Source organism: Rhinopithecus roxellana, chromosome 4 (genome assembly GCF_007565055.1).
Source record: "Rhinopithecus roxellana isolate Shanxi Qingling chromosome 4, ASM756505v1, whole genome shotgun sequence".
Taxonomy (NCBI): domain Eukaryota; kingdom Metazoa; phylum Chordata; class Mammalia; order Primates; family Cercopithecidae; genus Rhinopithecus; species Rhinopithecus roxellana.
In genome coordinates this window covers 137890789-137912993 of record NC_044552.1, presented here as the reverse complement: position 1 = coordinate 137912993, position 22205 = coordinate 137890789, and the positions used below count along the sequence as shown (strand labels likewise).

The 22205-nt window shown below is 41.9% G+C and overlaps 1 protein-coding gene across 5 annotated transcripts; it reads right to left on the bottom strand.

Annotated features, from left to right (window-relative positions):
* Positions 1–16709: 16709 nt before the first annotated feature.
* TPBG (trophoblast glycoprotein) lies at positions 16710–20122 on the bottom strand. 5 transcript variants are annotated; one of them, XM_030929428.1, is made up of 3 exons: positions 19735–19847; positions 19466–19601; positions 16710–19008 (listed from the first exon to the last, which is right to left on the bottom strand). In XM_030929428.1, exon 3 carries the CDS (start codon positions 18671–18673, stop codon positions 17414–17416), a length of 1260 nt encoding a protein of 419 aa, XP_030785288.1. In that variant the 5' UTR covers positions 18674–19008; positions 19466–19601; positions 19735–19847; the 3' UTR covers positions 16710–17413. The 5 variants fall into 5 exon arrangements, with proteins under 5 accessions (XP_030785288.1, XP_030785289.1, XP_010356579.2 ...); XM_030929429.1 differs by lacking the exons at positions 19466–19601; positions 19735–19847 and adding an exon at positions 20102–20122; XM_010358277.2 differs by lacking the exon at positions 19466–19601 and having other exon boundaries at positions 19735–19998.
* Between the last annotated feature and the right edge of the window lie 2083 nt (positions 20123–22205).

Genomic DNA, 22205 nt, shown 5'->3' with positions numbered 1-22205 from the left:
TCTCCTGACCTCGTGATCCGCCCATCTCGGCCTCCCAAAGTGCTGGGATTACAGGCTTGAGCCACCACGCCCAGCCTATTGTTTCCATTTTTCAAAAAATTTACCGAATAGTTAACAATGAAGAATTTTTTTTGTAATCTTTAAAAAGGCTTCATTTTTTAAAAAACAACCAAAAATTGCTTTACCACTTGGTAAAAGTACAAAATAACTGCATATTAAAAATAGAATAAGAATCACTAATAGGAGGTCTTCTTGTCTCCATATTGTCCATAAAATAAAATCATTTGATCCTAGAGATGCTTAAAAGAGAGTCAATCAGAGGACAACTACCTTATGCAATCAAAATTGTTAAGCAGTTACCTAAAGTTTAAAGAGCAGTGGTATGAAATGCATAATATTCTGTACTTCTAATTTTTACTTTGTAAATTATATGTTCTTGTTGACAAGACAGAAAATTCAACAGGAAAAAAAGTGTAACCACAAGAAAGTATACAGTATATGTAAGAAGAGAAAAGGTTCTTCAAAAAAAGACAGCATAGTTTCGATTCTAGTTCTTTCTACTCAAAAACCTTCCACAGCTTACTGTTTCTGATTGGATAAATTCTAAGCTTTTAAGCATGGCTCCAAAGTTTTTCATGACCTTGTCCCAAATCTTACCAGTTACCTCCTCCTACTTGCCATCCTCTCTTTATTTTAACTAAACCAAACCATTTGCTTCTTCCCTAGTGCAACCTGACTTTTTCCATTACACACTTCTGCTCACGTTGTTTATATGGATTGGAATAGTCTCTCTCCAACACCACCTCACCCTGCCATACTCCCCATTATGACCCCAAACTACCTAGAAAAATCCTACTCTGTCAGTTAGAATGCTTATAAACTTCTTGTAACAGAATACTCAAGTAACTGTGCCTTAAATGATATAAACGTTTATTAACTTACATAGTAATAAGTCTGAGCTAGAAGGAGCCACGTGATTTCCATCATTCTATTTTGCTATCTTTGGCATGTTGACCATTGTCTTCAGGCTTTTTTTCCTTATAGTCGCATGGTAGCTCTCACTGCTCCAGGCATCATATCTTCATATATCTATATGAAAAGGGAAGGAGAGGCTGGGTGCAGTGGTTCATGCCTGTAATCCTAGCACTTTGGGAGTCCAAGGCGGGTGGATCACCGTAAGGTCAGGAGTTCAAGACCAGTATGGCCAACATGGTGAAATCCCGTGTCTACTAAAAATACAAAATTAGCTGGGCATGGTGGTGCATGCCTATAATCCCAGCTACTCAGGAGGCTGAGGCTGGAAAATGGCTTGAACCTAGGAGGTAGAGCTTGCAGTGAGCTGAGATTGCACCATTGCACTCCAGCCTAGGTGACAAGAGTGAAACTCTGTCTCAAAAAAAAGTGGGGGAGGGGAGAGAAGTTTTTCTCATACATCTTTTCTATAAGAGAAGGAAAATGTTTTCCAGCATGCCTTCAGTAGATCTTTGTTAGGTGCCAATTGAAAGAAACCATCCATGCCCATTCTCTAGCTTCACAGGAGGCAGGAAATGCAAGCATTTCAGCCTATAAAATGAATAGCCTCTACACTATCCAGGAGGAGGATGGGGGTGGGGTGGGAATAGCTGTTATGCAGGCAATCAATAGTTGCCTCCAGTACTCTAGTCCTCCAAAGCCTAAATCCAATAACATTGACTCCATGGAGTCTTTTCTGAGTCATCCAAATAAAAATAATCTTTCCTTTGGGTTTTCACAACCCTACGTACCTTTCTATTCACATTTTGTTTTGTATTATAGTTACCTGTGTATTTGCCCAATTCCTACTATAAGAATGTACCAATTCCATTCTTGTTCATCTTTTGTTCCCCATATGCCCTGGCACAGTGCTTGACCCTTAGAAAGTCTTGAATAAATATTTCTTGAAACCTCACTAATGTGAACCACAGTGAGATGGTTCATTTTAGCTACAGAAGGAAAAACAAAAACAAAAACCCACATAGCCCAAAAGGAAATGTAGGGCTTTCACCATAGTTGCAATTAATAGATACTCTGTTTTTCAATATGCAAACTACACGGTTAAGAGTCAGAAAAAAATATACGGAGAAGTTGAGTTTATCCCCGATCCAGACACACACACACACAGACATAAAAGGCTTCCTGTAAAGACTGGTCCACTTTTTACTGTAGGGCGAAGTGGAGCCTCCCAAGGGCTTATCCTCACAAGATTCTAGACTCAAGCCAATTTAGACCAAAAGGATTAGGGCTGCCTACTAGGCACAGAGGAGCAATAAGGCTAGAAATCTCCCGAGAAATCTGTGGAACAAAGTTGCCGTATCATTTCTTGATTCAAACCTCCTCTCTTAACACGAAAGAAAAAAACATGTACCTCAACTTCTGCCACTCACGGTTGAATTTAATCCAAATTCATGCACTCGGTCTCCCATGGAGATTATGGTACTGCCAGAATCTCCAGAAGCCATTGCCAGTAAGAAAGTCCACTTGAGTCAAGCCTCAGTCTGGCTTGGAACGCTGCTCGACTCAAGGACTGGACAAAACTAGTCCCGTCCAGTCAAGTATCATCGGCTTTCTGCACTCGGTCCTGTTAGCAAAATGCTGGCTGCAAATTGAGTTTCTCAAGCAAAACAAGGACAGTAACAAATTGTCAAATATCCTAAACATCAACATTGCTGGTTGTGTTTAGTTAAATGCCATTTTTTTCCTAACATGAAGTCAAAGAATTGAGTCAGGTTTTCTCAATACCAAAGCAATTACGTCCAATCAAGGGGTAGATGACACACAGAGAAAAATCCAGCTCAGTGGTTCTTTGCTTTTGATTTGTATTGTTACATCTCTTACCAAAGACTAACACTATGGCAACCTGCACATGCAAAACAGTCAAGTGTAGGGAAAAGTCAATCTAAAAATACAGTTTCTATCTTATTCTAAAGGTCAAGTTAATTGAAAAAAAAGTTGTTTCTTTGGACTGAATGGTAATTTTGGTTTTATGACCAAAGTCACTTAAAATAAGAAGCAGCTGATTTGTATGTGAAGCTGCAGGTTATTTGAAAACTACCTCGATTGCAGTATACATCAGGTCAGTTTACATAAGCAGCAGAGGAGCCCTTAAAGCTGGGCCTTGGTGAGGACACAGGGGTTAGCACTCTGGCAGACACATGAGAAGGGCAGGAATGCTTGATCTCAGCTTTTCTACTGAGAGGACAACTGTCCAGCCAAGATTAAGCTGAAAAGACATGACAAAGTTTTCTTAACTCTAAAAGGAGAACTTCATAACCATCTGATTCATATGATAAATGCAGACCTTAGATCTGATAATTAAGGTCAACACATTCAAAACAAGGCTTGAAATGCCTTACTTATCTACAATGGTCTTATACCAATATTCAAAACTAAGTTTCAGTTTCTGGAAAGCATTTTTGCACAAATGGATGCAGCCAATAGCATAAAAACGGATCATTTAATGTCACAAAGGAAATCTATGACCTCCTCTGGATAGTCAAAGTAAAATAGTGTTACTATTCTTTTAAGGGAAGTGCTTCATTTTTGAGCTATTGTAGCTCAAAATGATTTTAGAGCTTTGTTTTTTTTCCATTTTAGATTTGTAAATGGCATTCCTATGGTCCTCTTTTCCATATACAATATCTTAACCAGGATTTAATATTATGTTATTATCATTCTTCGCATATGTTAAATGCCACCAAATGTAGTGATTGTCTATAGTTTAACATCAAAAAATTAAAAAAATAAAAACTTTGAAATTGAATTATTTATTTGCATCACTTAGCCCATAATCGCATATACCATACATGCAGAAGAGAAGCAAGTTACATATATACTACCCCTCCTTTTTCTTCTCTCACCCCACATCTGGGCAAACTAATAAGTCTGCAGTTATTCCCATTCCCTACTTCTTACTCCTTCACAACCCCCTCCTATGTTGGCATGAATGGCAGACAGAGGAGAAGCAGGAGGGAATTCAAACCTAGGAACCCTTATCCTGGCCTGACCCTCTACCTACAACAAAAATCAGAGCCACTCTCCTCTCTTTGCTTAAGTCCTTCTATACTAGCTTGGATGTCTGCCCTGCTCTCTCCAGAAAGTCCCATTATACGGGTAATAAATCCTTTCACACCCTCTTGGTGTGTGTATGTGTATCATTCTCAAACATAAAATTCAAACCACTTTGGTGGGGGTCGCGAGGAGATGATGATCCTGCCATCCACAGGGCAACCAAAAAGCAACTGGTAGACTGAAACTGCATTGTCTAGTTGATGACCACCACCCCCTAGGAGTCTTTCTTTTCTTGCTCTTAGCTTGCTCACTGTCTTTGATGACAATTGTTCATGTCTTGCCTTTACCACTGACACTATTGCCTTAACTGAATTTCCCACAGTCACAGTGCCCATTGACCTAAAATATCCCATAGTGCGCATGAATTATTTGACCTCACAAGTAATAAATCGAAATAAAATTAAGTTTTTGGCACTTAAAATTGACTTACCAAAATGGGACCCCATGGACCTTCTCTCACAGCTAAATTAGTTAATACAGTCCAATATAGATTAAACCAAGACCATGGACCTTCCCTCACAGCTAAAATAGTTAAAAAGCCCAATATAGATTAAACCGAGGCCTACAGGAATTAAAATCCACCATGTAAGACTTCCAAAAGGAAGGCGCCATCATTTCTGCTATCTTGCCTTTTAATTGCCCAGTTTGGCCAATGCTCAAACTTGATAAAAATGAATGGCATCTAACAGCAGATTATCACAACCTTAATGCCACAGTGCCTCAATTAAGGCTCTCATACCTGACATTATTGAAATTATTGACTCTATCCAATCAGTAGTTGGAAAATGCTTTCCTATTATACATGTGGCAAATATGTTCTATTAAGTTTCTATTTCAACAGCCTCTCAGTTCCAATTTGCCTTCACCTTCAAAAGGACACAATACAACTTTACTTGACTGTCCATGAGGTATCTCAACAACCCTGCCCTCCCACACAATTTCTGCTGCCATGATCTTCATCACATCCACCTTCCTCCAGGAACACAGATATGATAGTACATTGATGGCATCCTCCTCTTCAAAGATTCAGTTGACATACTCATTCAAAAAATACAAATACTCACAAAAAGAAATGGGCATTGCCCAACAAAAAGTACAAGGCCCTGCCATATCACTTAAATTACTGGGAATTATTTTGTCAGTCAAGGACTGCCCCAGCTCTGATACTGTCAGAAAACAATTAGTGGCCCTCTCTTAACACCTGCAATGTTAAGATAAGCCAACAATCTTTTAGGACTTTTTAGGCTTCTGAAGGCAAATATTCCTCACTTACAAATTTTACTTAAGTTCACTTATGCTGCTACTTGCAAATTGGCCCATGATATAGTTTGGCTGTGTCCTCACCCAAATCTCATCTTGAATTGTAGTTCCCGTAATTCCCATGTGTCGTGGGAGGGATCTACTGGGAGATAATCGAATCATGGGGGTGGTTACCCCCATGCAGCTGTTCTCGTGATAGTGAGTGAGTTCTCATGGATCTGATGGTTTTATAAGGGGCTTTTCTCTCTTTTGCTCGGCATTTCTCCTTGCTGCCACCATGTTTAGAGGATGTTTTTGCTTCTTCTGCCATGATTGTTAAGTTTCCTGAGGTCTTCCCAGCCATGCTGAACTGTGAGTCAATTAAACTTCTTTCCTTTGTAAATTACTCAGTCTCAGGTATGTCTTTATTAGCAGCATGATAACAGACTAATACAGTAAATTGGTACCAGATAGTGTAGTGCTACTGTAAAGATACCCACAAATGTGGAAGTGACTTTGGAACTGGGTAACAAGGAGAGGTTGGAACAATTTAGAGGGCTCAGAAGAAGACAGGAAAATGTGTCTCTTCCTAGAGACTTAGAGGGCTCAAAGGACAGGGAGATGTGAGAAAGTTTGGAACTTCCTAGAGACTTGTTGAATGGCTTTGATCAAAATGCTGATAGTGATATGAACAATAAAGTCAAGGCTGAGGTGGTCTCAGATGGAGATGAGATGAAAAACTTGTTGGGAATTGGAGTAAAGGCCACTCTTGCTATGAAAGGCCACTCTTGCTATGCAAAGAGACGGGTGGCATTTTTTCCCCTGCCCTAGAGATCTGTGGGACTTTGAACTTGAGAGAGATGATTTAGAGTATCTGGTAGAAGAAATTTCTAAGCAGCAAAGCATTCAAGAGGAAGCAGAGCATAAAATTTAGAAGAATTTACAGCCTGACAATGAAGTTGAAAGGAAAAACCCATTTTCTGGGAAGAAATTCAAGCCTGCTGCAGAAACTTGCATAAGTAATGAGGAGACAAATGCTATTCACAAAGACAAAGGGGAAAATGTCTCCGGGGATGTCAGAGAGCTTCTAAGCAGCCCCTCCCATCATAGGCCCAGAGACCTAGGAGGGAAAAATGGTTTCCTGGGCCAGGTCCAAGGTCCCCCTGCTGTGTGGAGCCTCAGACTTGGTGCTCTGTGTCCCAGGTGCTCCAGCTATGGCTAAAAGGGGCCAAGGTACATTTCAGGTTGTGGCTTTGGAGGTTGCAAGCCCTAAGCCTTGGCAGCTTCCATGTGGTGTTGGTTCTGAGGGTGCACAGAATTGAGGTTTGGGAACCTCCACCTAGATTTCAGAGGATGTAGGGAAATGCCTGGATATAAATGCCTGGATATCTAGGCAGAGGTGTGCTACAGGGGCAGAGCCCTTATGGAGAACCTCTGCTAGGGTAGTGCAGAAAGGAAATGTGGGGATGGAGCCTCCACACAGATTCACCACCAGGCACTGCCTAGTGAAGCTGTGAGAAGAGGGCCACCATCCTTGAAACCCCAGAATGGTAGATCCACCAACAGCTTGCACCGTGTGCCTGGAAAAGCCACAGATACTCAATGCCAGCCAAAATAGCAGCCAGGAAGGGTGCTATATCCTGCAAAGCCACAGGGGTGGAGCTGCCCAGGACTGTGGGAGCCCACCTCTTGCATCAGCATAACCTGGATATGAGACATGGAGTCAAAGGAGATCATTTTAGAACTCTAAGGTTTAATGACTGCCCTATTGGATTTTGGACTTCCATGGGGCTGTAGTCCCTTCATTTTGGCCAATTTCTCCCATTTGGAATGGGTGAATTTACCCAGTGCCTGTACCCCAATTGTATCTAGCTTGCTTTTGATTTTATAGGCTCATAGGCAGAAGGGACTTGCCTTAGATAAGACTTTGGACTTGGACTTTTGGGTTGATATTGGAATGAGTTAAGACTCTGGGAACTGTTGGGAAGGCATGGTTGTGTTTTGAAATGTAAGGACATGAGATTTGGGAGTGGCTGGGGCAGAATGATATGGTTTGGCTGTGTCCCCACTCAGATCTCATCTTGAATTGTAGTTCCCTTAATTCCCACATGTTGTGGGAGGGACCTGGTTACCCTAGTGCTACTGTTCTTGCGATAGTGAGTGAGTTCTCATGAGATCTGATGGTTTGGGTTGGTGGGTTGGTTGGTTGGTTGGTTGGTTGGTTTTTGAGACAGAGTCTCACTCTGTTGCCCAGGCTAGAGTGCAGTGCACAGTATCAACCCACTGCAATATCCACCTCCCGGGTTCAAGCAATTTTTCTGCCTCAGCCTCCCAAGTAGCTGGGACTACAGGTACATGCCACCACGCCTGGCTAATTTTTGTATTTTTAGTAGAGATGGGGTTTTACCATATTGGCCAGGCTGGGATCTGATGGTTTTATAAGGAGCTTTTCCCCCTTTAGCTCGGCTCCTCCCCTGGCTGCCGCCATGTGAAGAAGGATGTTTTTGCATCCCCTTTCACCATGATTCTAAGTTTCCTGAGGCCTCCACAGTCATGCTGAACTGTGAGTCAATTAAACCTCTTTCCTTTATAAATTACCCAGTCTTGGGTACGTCTTTATTAGCAATATGAGAATGGACTAATACAGCCCACCTTGAATGAGGTCTCCTTTAACTAAACTCTCTAGAATCTGTTCAAATTGCACACAATAGGCACTATCCTTAATATACCCCAGAGATTCCCTCACTGTAGAGGTTTTAGAAACCTCCTCTCATGCCTCCTGGGGTCTCTGGATCACCTGTAAGCTGCCCACAGGGTTTTGATACAGGAAGCTGCCCTCCTCAGTCCCATGCCACACACCATTTGATCATCAACTTCTGGTTGCACACTGGGCCTTTCTGGAGATAAATACCCTCATGGCCTCTAAGCCTGTGATCCTATGTACCCAGCTGCCTCTTATGCCTTGGATCATTGACACAGCACTCTGCAGACTCAGCCTAGTTAGTTACAGAGGCCTCTAGACAAAAATGGAAATAGTACTTATAGACCAGAAGCAAACCTAGGCCTCCTGGCATATCCAACCTACAGGAGGAAGTGGTTTCTCCTGTCCTCAGCCCCTTGCCAGAGGCAATGGTGCTGTAGGCCACCCTTCTCCCAGGCCCACTGGCCAACTGGAGAGTCTCTTTGGATCAACTGAGTAATCAGAAAAGGTATTTCATATGCAAGGTCACCATACAATGTGATGATGCCCTCTAGTGAGCTGCTGCTATTCATTCCCTAACCAGGACATCCCTGATCAAGGATGGGACTCCAGAGCCAGCGCAAACTACCAAACTTTATATGGTCATCTTAGCACTATAGGATGCTTAACCAACAATTGGTCCAGTATGTATATTTGTATATATTATTGGGTCATTACTAATTATCTAGTCAGTTAGTCTGATCTGTAGCAGTAACAGCAATTCCTTATCCAAGGTCACCCTACTTTAGGCAAAAAAAAAAAAAAAAAAAAAAAAAAAAAAAATCTCTAGGAATGTCTTGCCTCACAGATAGCCAAAATACAAACAAATGTCACACATCAGCCCACACTAAAGCTAAACTAAAAGCCCTCACTAAGACACTTCTTATCCCCTTCAGAGTTTCAGAAATTATTGATGATGACCAAGGCCTGCATTTCACTTCTTAAAATACACACCACAGACTTTTGAAGAAGACATTCAATGGAACTCTCACGTCCCTTACTGACCTCATCCTGCAAGTCTCTTAGAGTACAATAATGGTTTATTTAAACAAGTTCAAAATCAATTAAATCAGCCCTGGCACATTTCAGTCATCAGTCAAACATCAGTGGTGAATTGTAAGAGTCTGACTCCATTTGTGATGTCTGAGTACTCATAGCTTTTAAGGTCCATTCCTCCTCCTCCCACTTTTTGTCCCATAACTGAGCAAGCCTATAATAGGGCCCATGAACTTCATCCCTTGGTATCTGCTGGGATGCGAAGACTAGACACACCTGAAGCCTCACCATGGCCCCAACCCAGATCACAATGAAAAACAAAACCAAGTCCTGCTCTCCCCAGAAAGTCACATTATGCAAGTAATAAACCTGTGCATACTCTCTTGTTGTACGTGTGGTCTCATCAGTCTTGATATCCAAACCAACTTAGGAAGGTGGTTGATCTCATCTTTGTTGGGTACAGCCACAGCTATGCATATAACTCCTTTGCTCGTAGACTTCCAAGAGCTCCCCCACTGTCCGCTAAATTGTATAGAAACTATTTATCATAGCCGCAGATTTATCTTTCTAGTCTTATGCTCCACTATTCTCCTTCGTAAATACCACACTTCAAATGTTACTGTTCCCAGAGAACACTTGGTCTTCAATTGCCTCCATTCTCTTTGCTTATGCTATTCTCTCTGACCTGAGTTTTCTCTTCTACCCATCATCTCTCTCTTTGCCTCTTCTTCAAAATCATCTTAAAAGCTGACTCTTTCATGAACCCTTTTTGGATTATCCTGACCAGACAAGATCTCTCCTTACTTTGCACCTCATATCACCTTGTTTGAATCTCTGGTGGTGTTTATCATGTTCTATGCTAGAAAAAGCATAGACATTATCATCATTCACATCTCCTCTAGAGCAGGAGTTAAGAGCTTGGATCCTGAAGGCTCCCCCAACACCCTCCCCAGAAAAAAACAACAGTTCAAATCCCGTATCTGATTCTTACTACCAAGTTGTTCTTGGGCAAGTCATCTATCCTCTCTAAGCCTCAATTTCCTCTTCAAATGAGAATAAATCTTACACGTGAAAAGCTGCACTCCATGAAATGTTAGTTATTATCATTACTTGTCCTCACAACTGAATTAGAAGCAAGTTTATCTCAGAAACTCATTTTTAAAAATCCAATGCAAGGCCTGAAGAAATGATTCATGGGAACTTACTAAAATTTTAAAGCAAATTAACAGGAAGATTAGCACAATTAATTCACTTCTATGAAATCTCACTTAATTCTAAGTATACCCATACAAGGCATCTAAAAAAAGTAAATAAAAGAGAATTCAGGCAAAAATACAGGTTTGTCTTAATAACTGCTTCCTAACTCGTAACTAGCTAAATTTATTTCCCAGATGTTCATCCATACCCCACATTGTCTTTCCCCACCCTCTCTCTCTCTCTCTCTCTCTCACACACACACACACACGCACACACACACATACACACACTCACTCACTCATAACTGGGCTATGGACTTAGCTATCTTCTAAATTGTTATTTTAACAAAGAATAGAAATTCATGGATTTAAAACAGTGACAGGTTAGTTGACAGCTTGGTCCATATTTACTTCTGTTCAAAATCCTGTCCACAGACATTTCATTACTATGTAAAGTTTGATGTGAAACTCTTAAAACATACAGTGAGCTATGATCTATATTTCATCATCTTAATTTAAATAGGCATCAAAAATATTTTTTGAAGTTAGAAAAAAAGAGATTATACCCTCTGATGCAGTAATTCTCCCTCAAGGATCTACCTTAAGGGAAAAATGCAAAAGGTAGAAACACAGGGGGGTACAACGATGCTTATTAGAACAAAGTTAAAACTGCAAGCAATATCCTGTATGTATAAAACATATGATTGTCTACAGTACACCAGAACCAGATGTTAAAATAGTTTTTCATGGTAGTGAAGAATGCTCAAAAAAGTGTAACGAAAAGGTAGGATACATGTGAAATAAAGAGAAGGCCTTTTATCCCGACATTAGCGCTTCTGTTTTCCTTAGTCATAGTGTTACTCATGGTACTTATCCCTTCCTGTACTTCAAAATATGCTACAAAACATGAGTTAATTTAAAAAATTTTTAAAGTGTTTTATAGCCAGTGTTGAAATGGTCTATAAGAATCACCACAGAATGTGTTCAATTGAAAATTAAAGTCCTCCTTGAATACAATGTAATACTGTATTGCAAAATTGAGAGAAACTGTCACAGAGTTACATGTATTTGGAAACTGACCCACCTAATGTTCCAGTCAGTCCAATTCCCCTGTGTAAGGTCACCTTGAAATGTGGGCCATATGGCCGGGCGCGGTGGCTCAAGCCTGTAATCCCAGCACTTTGGGAGGCCGAGACGGGCGGATCACGAGGTCAGGAGATCGAGACCATCCTGGCTAACACAGTGAAACCCCGTCTCTACTAAAAATACAAAAAAAAAAAAAAACTAGCCAGGCGAGGTGGCGGTGCCTGTAGTCCCAGCTCCTCGGGAGGCTGAGGCAGGAGAATGGCGTGAACCCGGGAGGCGGAGCTTGCAGTGAGCTGAGATCTGGACACTGCACTCCAGCCTGGGTGACAGAGCGAGACTCCGTCTCAAAAAAAAAAAAAAAAGAAAAAAAAAAAGAAATGTGGGCCATGGCTCTCTTCGGAGGAAGAAAGTAAAAAGTAATAGAAACAGAACTGACTGCTGGGCATGGTGGCTCACACCTGTAATCCCAGCTCTTTGGGAGGCCAAGGCGGGGGGCGAGTCACTTGAGGTCAGGAGTTCAAGACCAGCCTGGCCAACATGGTGAAATCCCATCTCCACTAAAAATACAAAAATTAGCTGGTGTGGTGGTGTGCGCCTATAATCCCAGGTACTCGGGAGGCTGAGACAGGATAATTACTTGAACCCAGGAGGCAGAGGTTGTAGTGAGCTGAGATTATGCCACCACACTCCAGCCTGGGCAACAGAGCAAGACTCTGTCAAAAAAGAAAAAAAAAAAAAAGAACTGTAAGGGGAAGGGGTAAAATAATCTATAAACTTCCATTTTGTTTTTGTTATTTTTAAAGCCTATCTCGATAACATCCTCGGTCCTTTAAAATGTATTTTTAATATTTACTTTTCACAAAAAGTATTATAGAGGGTCATATCTTAAGCTTCTGCTTTCTTAGACCAAATGGTTCCTTACATTAACCAAGTTAAATTGTGGACCACAAGTAAGTCCTATCATCATAAAATGTCAGCTAAATATAAACTGTATTTCTGTTTCTAAAAACATTTATGTGTAAGTGTATGATATAGTAATCATGATGCTTAATCTTAACCCACACTTTTTTAAAATAATAAAGCAAACCTAATTAATTTCCCATGCAATACCCTGAAAGGTACTCATGCTAGATTCCCCAAATTCACATAAATTATAAGCTTTTTGCAATCTGCAGCATAAATACCACGATGTGAGAAAATTAAGATGTAGTGTGTGTCCTGCATATGTAAAGACAGTAAACTGGCACTTCAGCAGTCGAGCTGGCAGTGTTTGGCTGGTCAGTCCCCTGGTCTTCCAGGGTGATAATGGATTTGCATTGATTTAACTTCTCTGTTTGGTCCAGGCCCTTGGAGGATAGCAGCATGCACCTGGAGTGGGCGTGAGCTAAGAGAACAGTGCAGAGAATGCAAAGCTGACTGTCTCACCTGGTGACTGACTGACTTCATGGTCATGAACTTGGTCTCATTTGTTTAGTTTTCTCACCAGCTGAGCTAACTCACATTTAAGATTGAATTACACAAACCAGCACAGCATTCCAGAGTTTTTATTTTTCTTTTCCAAAGAAATATCACCATAAATTTCTAAAATATTTCCTATTATATCATAGACTCATAAGATTGTTATGAAAAAAATCATTTCAAAAACATTAAATGTTTTCAGGGGGTTTAAACATGGTAATTTTTAACAAACTGAAAGTAAAATCTAGAGCAAACTGAAGCATTCACTCAAAGCAAAAACAATAAAACAAATAATTTCACCAAAGCAATTGCCTGTCTTTATTATAGACATGGGGATTTCAAAGGCCTCAAGGTAGGCAATTAGTAACGCCATCATCTGGTAAAAACAGCACCAGAAGAGGAATCTAGAACCCTAGGATTTGGTCCTGGTCGTCACTGTACAACATAGTAAGTCACAATTACCAGTTACTTCATTTGTAGAATGGAAAGCTGAGCTTGACACTTCTAAGAGGCCTTCCAATTTTGAACTACTAAGAATTTGTATTCTTGTCAAAAATGATATAAATCATATATTAAACATTTTCTTAATTCTAGATTTTGTTAACCCATGACAAAGAGCTGCTAAAATGTTCTAAGGTAAAACAAAATAAAATGAACCTGCCTTTTTGAAACGAAAGTCTCTAAGAGTAACAATGGGAAAATAACTGTACAAAACATCTTCAAGAAGACGTTTTTCCTCATCTAAAAGGTGACAGGATCACCTGGACAATGTAGAAAGTATTTTCTTAAACTAACTATTTCTAGTGCAGCACTGCAAGTATTGGTGAAAGATCTTAAAAATACAGTATCGAGGTAATTTTCATATATTATCTAGAAATATAACTTCCTCCCTTTCCTCTCCTTTACTGTTAAAAATCCTTGCACAAGTGTAAAAGTGAAACCAGAATTTCATCTAATAAATGTCTGTCTTCACTTTATGGTGTTGCTCTGAAAGCTGGATGACTGGATTTCCGAGCAGGAGGAAGCACGTGCAAAATTGTTTTTAACCTTGCAAATCTCATGATGTCTCCTTTAGTGTAGTCTTGGGAGAAAAACTAAAATGATATGAAAGAGTCACAATCTAGAGTTGCAAAGCCTCTAAGGTTCTCAACAAGGTAAAGCCTGTTTTAGGTCAAAGGAAAAGAATCAAACAGAATTCCTAAGGAAACAATCTCAGTTCATCTGAACCTTCTTTTTTTACAGCCACTTTAATGAAAAAGACAGAAGACAAAGATATGTTATTTCTAATTAAATACTGAGATGAGCATAATCCACACTTACTGCCAATAAAGATATTTCTAAAGGATGTATTATTTGTGATTTGCTCATTTATTTCAAACAGCCTTCCTCCCCAGCTCCTACTCTTTTTCCTTTAAAAACTCCTATTCATTTAAAAAATCCTATTCAATGTGCTTCAAAGTCTCCTTATTTTGTTAGAAAAATCTATCAGCTCCTGTACAAATTTGTCTTATAGGTTACCATTGAATCACACCCATAGCAGCCAAACTGCTATTACAAAAACGAATGCTGCAAACAGAATGGATACTATCAAAGGGGGCAGTTATAATTCAGGACCAAATAGCTGTATTATCCTAAAATGTTTGCTACTTTAAATAAAAATTTATGGAATAGTTGAATAGCTTTTTAAATTAAGGGATTTATCAAGTCCTTGAATTTCTAAGTATTTTTTCCAACTTTCTTCAAATGAAACTTGTAAAGGATAAATGAAGGGTGTTTTATGTTGAAAATTTTACATTCAGTAATGAAGAGTATTACCAACTAAAATATTAAAAATGGATACTTGTAGGTTTCTAGAGTCAATACTGCATAATAAGAACAGTATTTAAAACAGACTTGTCTTATTTTTAAATAAAGTGATACTTTTATTTTTCCCATATTCCCTTATACTTATTTAATTTATATAGCCTCTATCTTCCAAGGAACTTAGAATGTTCTGTAGACTTATAGACTTGAGGGTATTAGGGCTGCAAAATATTAATGTTGTCAAATAATAACAATTTTTATCTTAAGAATAAGGTGTTCTTTCTTTTTATTGACTTTTTTATTTCCATATTTTGGAGAACCAGGAAGGAGTGATGTGATGGAAAACAAAGCAGTGGTAATTGGAAAGTCTATACAAAAGAATAAGTAGGGGCATGAAAAAGAAGCAATAAATTATAACTTCAAAGAAGCCATCTACCTAACAGGGATAACTTGGCTTCACTTTATCAGATTCATCATTGCTTCAAGGAGTTGATGAGAAAAGCTAGGCTAATGAATCTACTCCTTTCCTGGTTCTTAAATAAAGCTCCACTTTAAACTGTTAGATTATCATGTGATGAAGAAACAATTCTTCTAAACAGAGGCTCTATCAATATTATAATTTGTTTCCACAATATCAGAAGACTTACCAACTGAAGTCCATCAACAGTTTGCTAAGATAGTGGTCACTATTTTTGACAGATTAGTATCTCATTGTTCTTGTTAAATAATGGCAACCAGACAGTAGGAATTTCTGATGAATATTTAAACTGTTTGATGGAATTTTAAGTGCCAAATATTTAGCTTTTTCTAAGGTAATTATAGGATCTGAAATATAACCCTTAAATAATAAATACTGTATTTCATAAAACAAGCCTGATGGAATTTAAGGAATTACAGCTTCATATTCTGACTATATAATCCAACCTATAAAAAGGAAGAGATTTACTTATTTTTAGCCCTACTTTGAAAATTTCTGAATTTAATTCAAAGAAAGAATCAGCAGATTTCTAGAACCTAAAATACTATCTGATCCTATTTTATTTATAAAAATAAGAAAATGTAGATTTTATTTCAAACACAAAGCATTGAAGGACATAACCAGTTCAAAGGAAAAGCAGGCCCTAAGACTTACTGATGCACGTTTACCTAATACTTTCAGTTAAGCAATAATGGCCACATTTAAATCACTCGATAAAAGAGCTTGAAGATTGATTAATAGAATTTACTTTTCAGCTTAAATGGCAGATAATAAACTGACAAAAAACAAAAGCCTTGTATATTATGGATGGTATCAATTAATGATTGCCTTTATTTACACCTGTGATTTATTCTTCACGAAGGTGTACATACTTACATCATGAGGAGCTTAGCTAAAATCAAAATATCCTCAAATTCTTAAAACACTGAACTGAAGAACCTATAAATACTTGAGACATTTGTTGACAGATGTAGGCATTTATCTGTGGTTATTTCCTCAAGTTCATATTCAACCATGTCAACTTTTTCAACATATTAGCTGGGTCTCTGATAAACTAAAGACCATTTATGTTCCACTTTAAATGTTTTTTAAAAAATATCCTCAAGAAAATCTAAGTTTCAATTTACATTATGACATTGAGAAATACTTTTTAAATTTATATTTTATATCTTTTATTTCAGAATAGTCTATCTTTAAGACATTTTATCTTCATATTTATTTGCATATTTGTTTCAAATTCTGCTCTAAAAATCCACAGAACAATTTCAAACAGTTTTATTAAGTAAATATTATTTTTCTAGACCAACAATAACTTCATTAGCCTTGAAAAAGCCCCAAACTGGGAACTGTTTATTGTCCAGAACGCTTAGCTTTAACCAATTCATTATGCTCTTACAAAACTGTTTCATAAATAGCATTAACTTTGGGACCATATAGTCACATGAATACTCAAACTCTCCATTTAAATACTAAAAGGATCCACCATCTCAAAACGATCTCCCAAATCATTTATATTAGACATTGCTACAGTTTGATTCTCAGCTAAGTAATAACTATCATCGGAACCAAGGCCATTGAATACCCTGCCCTTAATCCTTTTTTCAAAGCAAACTTGCACACACCATAATTCTTTTAAGAATCTTTTATTTTTCTTTTTAACAATTCAGTCTGTTGGATCTCGATGCAGTTTATTTTTTAAAAAATCAGTACATTTTCATATAAACTGCAATCAAAAAAGTAATTTACTTTGTTATAGAAGTTATGAAGTTGCAAGTTATTTTTTGTAATATGCAGAAGAGTAAAATGTAAGCATGCTCTTGGATGCAGGTGCTCCTGTGTACTATGGAGTTATTTTGAAGAGCTTGCTAACGTCTGCAGGCAGTTTATGGGATGCAATTATTTTCTCCACAACTTAGGTACATGAGAATAAAACTGATATTTATGAATAAAGTATTTTTCTCGAAAAAGTTGAGGCAGCTTTTGTTGAATGTTATCTGTGTGGGTACACTTGCTACACCTTGAACTGTACTGAGAGGGAGACAGACAGCAAGAAGTCCATGTTCATGCTGAAACCTGAAAAATCCCTCCACACGTGTTGAAGAGTTCCAGGAAAAAGAAGAGGGTAAAACACTATACACAGTTGTTCATCGTCTTACATTAACAGAACACACCAAGAAACTTTACATAACAAGGAAGCAAAATCCCTTCACTGCTTTTAGTCAAAGTCAGTGGTGTCTATAGCGGAGGATAAAGGTGGAGCAAGCCTAGTAGGGATAAAGCTTAAGTCTACACCTCATGCAGAGTTGTCCTTGGTCTGTCCTCTAATATTTCTCAGACATCCGAGTTAGAACTGAGGTTTGTTAACCTGGGATCCGCATTGATTTCATATCTGTAATGATACCCTTCCATGTGATCCCTGCAGGCATCTCTGATGTTATGCATCCACTTTTTTATCCCCTTGCGGTTCAAATACAAAACCAGGAGGAAAATAGCGCCTATCAGGGCTAAAACAATACCCAGGAAGACATAAGAGGTTTGCAGGGATGGGGGAAGAATCGGGTCACAGTCCAGGTCGGCACTGTTGAGTTCCAAGAGGACCCGATTCCTCATTTTTTCCGGAAAAGCACAGGTGAGCCGGTCTTTGCCCTGCACCACCTCTGTTTGCTTGAGCCAGGTCATCATGTCTGCCATGTGGCAGTCGCAAACCCAGGGATTGCTGTCCAGGAAGACCCTAACGTGGGGTAGACCTTGCAACTCAGCCAGGGTGCCATTGTGAAGGACCTTGAGGGCATTGTCCTCCAGGTGGAGGCTTTCTAGATGTGTCAGGTTGCGGAAGGACACGTATGTCAGGCTCACCAGCGAATTGTTACTTAAGTCCAGGTACCTGAGGCTGGGCAGTTGGGCCAGCACATCCCGCGGCAGGTAAATGAAGTGGTTGCTGGCCAGCTCCAGGCGGTGGAGCCCCTGCAGTGCACCGCCCGCCACCAGGGCCGCCGCCACCATGCCCTCGAAGCTCCGGTTCTGCCGCTTATCATCAGGGGGCACGATGTGGTTCAAGATCAGTTCCACAAGGGGACTGGGGGCCGAGATGCTGGCATTGCTGCCCGAGAAAGCGAAGGGGCTGAGGTAGGCCAGTGGGTTGTGGCTGAGATCGAGCTGGCGCAGGCTGGGCAGATGCTCGAAGGCGCCCGCCCGCACCTCGTCCAGGCGGCTGCCGCTGAGGTTGAGCGCAGCCAGCTCAGCCAGCGGCGGCCGGCGGGCGAAGGCGCCGGCAGGGAGCACGGCCAGCTGGTTGCCGGTAAGGAAAAGGTTGCGCACGTAGGGGGGCAGGTCCGTGGGCACCTCCGTCAGATTGCGGTTAACGCACTTGACTGTGCGCGCCGCCTCGGAACACTCGCAGAGCGCGGGACACTGGTCGGGCAGCGGGGGCTGGGCGGACGCGGCGGAAGCCAGGTACGGCGCCGAGGAGAAGGAGGATGCCGAGGAGGTGGGAGAAGACGAGGAGACCCAGCCCAGGAGAACCAGCGCCAGTCGCGCCAGCCGCAGCCGCCCGTCCCCGGCGGCGGGGCCCCGGGAGCACCCCCCAGGCATCACGGCTAGCGTATCCCCGGAGCTGGGCTGGGATGGCGCCCGCTCCGAAGCCTCGGGGGGCTGGGCCCAGAGGGTGCGAGCCGGCGGAAGCGTCTGGAAAAAACTTTCCTCTCGTGGAAGCCAGGGAGTGGCGCCGCAGCCGGAACTTGGCTAACCCCCTCGCCACCGGGCGCTTCCCTCCGGGGCCGATTCCCCCGCCCCTTCCCTCCAGAAAGTACGCACGGCGGGTCGGGACGCTCGGCCCCGCGATCCTGCTCCCGCTCCTCTTCCTGCCGCCGCCCCGGTGGCACCTCCTGGCCTCTTGTTGGCGCCCCTCGCTGGCTCCTCTGAGGGACCTGGGACAAGCAGAAGAGAGGCGTGAGCAGCGGTGGCTGTCGCGGCTTCCGGAGTGCAAAAACCGGCCTTTTCGAGTCTAGTCGTCACCACTTTGTCCCAGAGAGACACCAGTCTCTCCCTCCGAAAGCCCGCCCCGGCCTCGCCTCCACAACCCCTCCGGTCACGCTTACTCGGGAGGGGGACGCGCATCCGACACCCAGAGCGCAAAGTCTTCCCTCTCCCCTGACCCACACTAAATAAACCCAAGCGGCCTCCCGCCCTCCGCTTTTCCCGAGGAGACTCGTCTCCCCGCGTCTAACTTCTTGCTTAATCCCCAATTCCTTCCCTACCAAACTTCTCCCTTTCCAGGTTCCTTCCCGCACCGCCTCCGCGGAAGGTCGGCCTCTGGGTGTCTCCGCCCCCGCCCGGACCTCTCTTCCCGGTCCCGGTTAGGATGCGAGGGAAGTTTCAGCTTACAGGACTTTTTGATCTCTTCTTGTACCTTCTGGCATTAGCAGGCAGTGGAGCTACAACTGTCGCCCCCCAGCCCGCGTCCCGCCGGCCCCTGGGATCCCAAAGGGGTTCAAGTCATCTCCAAAGAGGTGGGGAGAGTCTGGGAACAAAGCAGCAGTGGGACTCGGGGTAGAGTGGCAACCCGAACCAACGCTACTCTCCACCCGAGTATGGGGAGGGGCCCCAATGACGCCTGCCGGGTCTCTCCCAGGCCGCGGGCTCCCACTGCTCACCTCCGCGCCCGCCGCCTCCAGAACCAACTCAGTTCCACCAGAGTAGCAACGACTTCCCGGCTGCGCGCTGCGGGCGCCGACTCTCCTGGCACCCCAGCCCCTGGCCCAACCTCCCAACCTCCGCAGCTGGGAAAAACCAACCCGGGGGGCGGGGGAGGGCCAGGACTGACGGGGAGACTCCCGCCATGCGGCCAACCTCGGCAGTCGTAGGTAGGGGGATTTAAGAAGAGAGACTAGGGGAGCTGGGCTGCGCGCTTCCTCCTGGTGGAAATTAACGAGGAATGTGCCCAAAAAGGTGAGGGAATCCCGTTCTCTCCCCCCTCCCCGACATCCTTGGGTGGTTCCTCATTTTGCATACTGTATTTACCTTGGACAGGAGCAAAACCGCTGGTGAATCTCGTGGAATTCACCCTGATTCAGGCACCTTTGGCAGTGACGAGATAGATTTAGGCATGACAGAGCAGCGTGAAGCAGCACCAGAAAGAAATGAGCTGAAAATCTACAGCGGCAGCAGCAAAGGCACTGCAGGTTGTATGAAAGCTTCAGAAACTCTCCCCATCAAAGTGGTACCTGAGGCCGTAAACTTCAGATTTAGGTGTAATTAATGCCTTCCCGCCTGTTCCCCTCACCCCGCCCCCTCCCTTCTTGGGTAGTGATGGAATTTGTGAAGAGAGCGCGCCAACTTTAAGAGAGAGAGAGAAAGATTAGTGGAGAGGAGGTTCATTCCTGATTCATTAGCTTTTCTCTTACCAAAATTAAAAGCAGATGGAAGAGAAAGGCAGCCGAAGGCATCCCAGAAACAAAAGGCAAATAGCAAAGACTTGAGTCACCCGGAAAGCGGACCTGCCCCTCTCCCCAGATGTAGCACCATGTGTCAAGTCACTTCTGCGGGGAAAGCTCCAAGGGTGGGGAGTAGGGGTTGCAGGAGCTGACCTGGGAGGGAAGTTTGGTTTCAAAGTCGATTGTCCCAGGGGGGGCATCTGGCAGGTGGTGATGGAGAGGATGGGGTTGGAGAGAGGGACAGATTGAATGACTGGTTACAGTAAGGCTCTGTTATTATACCAGACAGGTTTTGGGTTCTGAAAGCCCTATCGTTGCTCTAACTCCATATCCCTTTGTCCCAATTAAATAATTTCCCCGAAGGGATAAGAAGGTGCTGGTTATTCCAGGCTTCTTCATTTTAGAGAGAAAATGGCAATTAGGGAAAACATGGTTCGGAAATTTAAGACCTGGTCGTATAAAAAAGATCAAATAAGGATGCTGAGGCTTGTGCCTGGGACATGTGCCTTTAGTGTAAGAAAGACCCCAATTCTGGAATGGATGCCTGATTACTTTTATAGAAAGAGTCAGCAAAGCCGACAGCAAAAATGGCTCAGACAAAAGCTGAAAACACTGGAAACTGCAGAGATTTGTGCACAAAAGCTGGTTTCATTAATTTGCATCTTCAGCACGTTTATCTCCATCTCTTTTCTTATTTTTAAAAGTGTTTTGCAACATGAATGTAAAACACTTTGAAAAAGAATCTCTAAAGCTGTAGTCATGTTCTGTATCCGGATTGTGGTGGTGGTTACATAAACCTATACAACGTGTTAAAACTCACAGAACTTTGTAAACCAAAAGAGTCAATTTTACTGTGTGATAAGTTTAAAAATAAAATTAATTACTCATTGGAAAAAACCTGTAATAATGCTCTGGCATGATATTAACTCTGGTCCTGATGTGAAGACCAACTGCTTTGTTAGGAGAGTGAGATACACTTTAGAATTTAGAAACATAATATATGTATTTTCATCTGATCCTCAAGACAACTCAGAGGCAAGATAAATATTGTTAGTATTATCGCTTGTTGCTATTATTGTTGTTGTTCTGTTGTACAAATGAAAAACCTGGGGCTTTAAGTTAGCTTGACTGAGTGTCTTCCACTTGCCAAGCCCTGTGCTGTTCACTTCACAGATATTATCTCATTGACTCTTCACATCAGTACTCAAGTTAGGTCCTCTCACTCCAGTTTTACAGACAAGAAAATTGACGCAAAAATAAATTACATAACTTGTTCAAATGAGTGATGGAGGTGGGAACCAGGCCCAGATTTGCCTGCCTCCCATATAGTACATCCCACATTCTGCCTCTAGGCAAGATTAAGGAGTTTGTGCAAAGTTCTACTCTGTTCCACTTAGGCAGAACGTACACCTCACCTCTTGTTCCCTTTTTACTTCTTCTGCCTCCACCTTCATGCAGCTGGCAATTGCTTATGGCTGCTGAATAGGGACCCAGAACCTTAGGGTCATTTCTAGCTGTGACACTTGCCTGCTGTGTGTCTTCTATAATAGGACCACTAATGACATTTGAAGATATTTCCATGAAAATTGAGATAAATATGTAATGTACTTAGCAAAATCACCTGTTTTGATTGTTCTTTCCTAAATTACCCCCCTCATGTTATTTATTGTAATCCACTATATCTCTGTAAC

Coding starts and splice junctions, on each gene's coding strand:
- TPBG (XM_030929429.1), bottom strand. CDS start 18,673: ATGCCTGGGGGGTGCTCCCGGGGCCCCGCCGCCGGGGACGGGCGGCTG.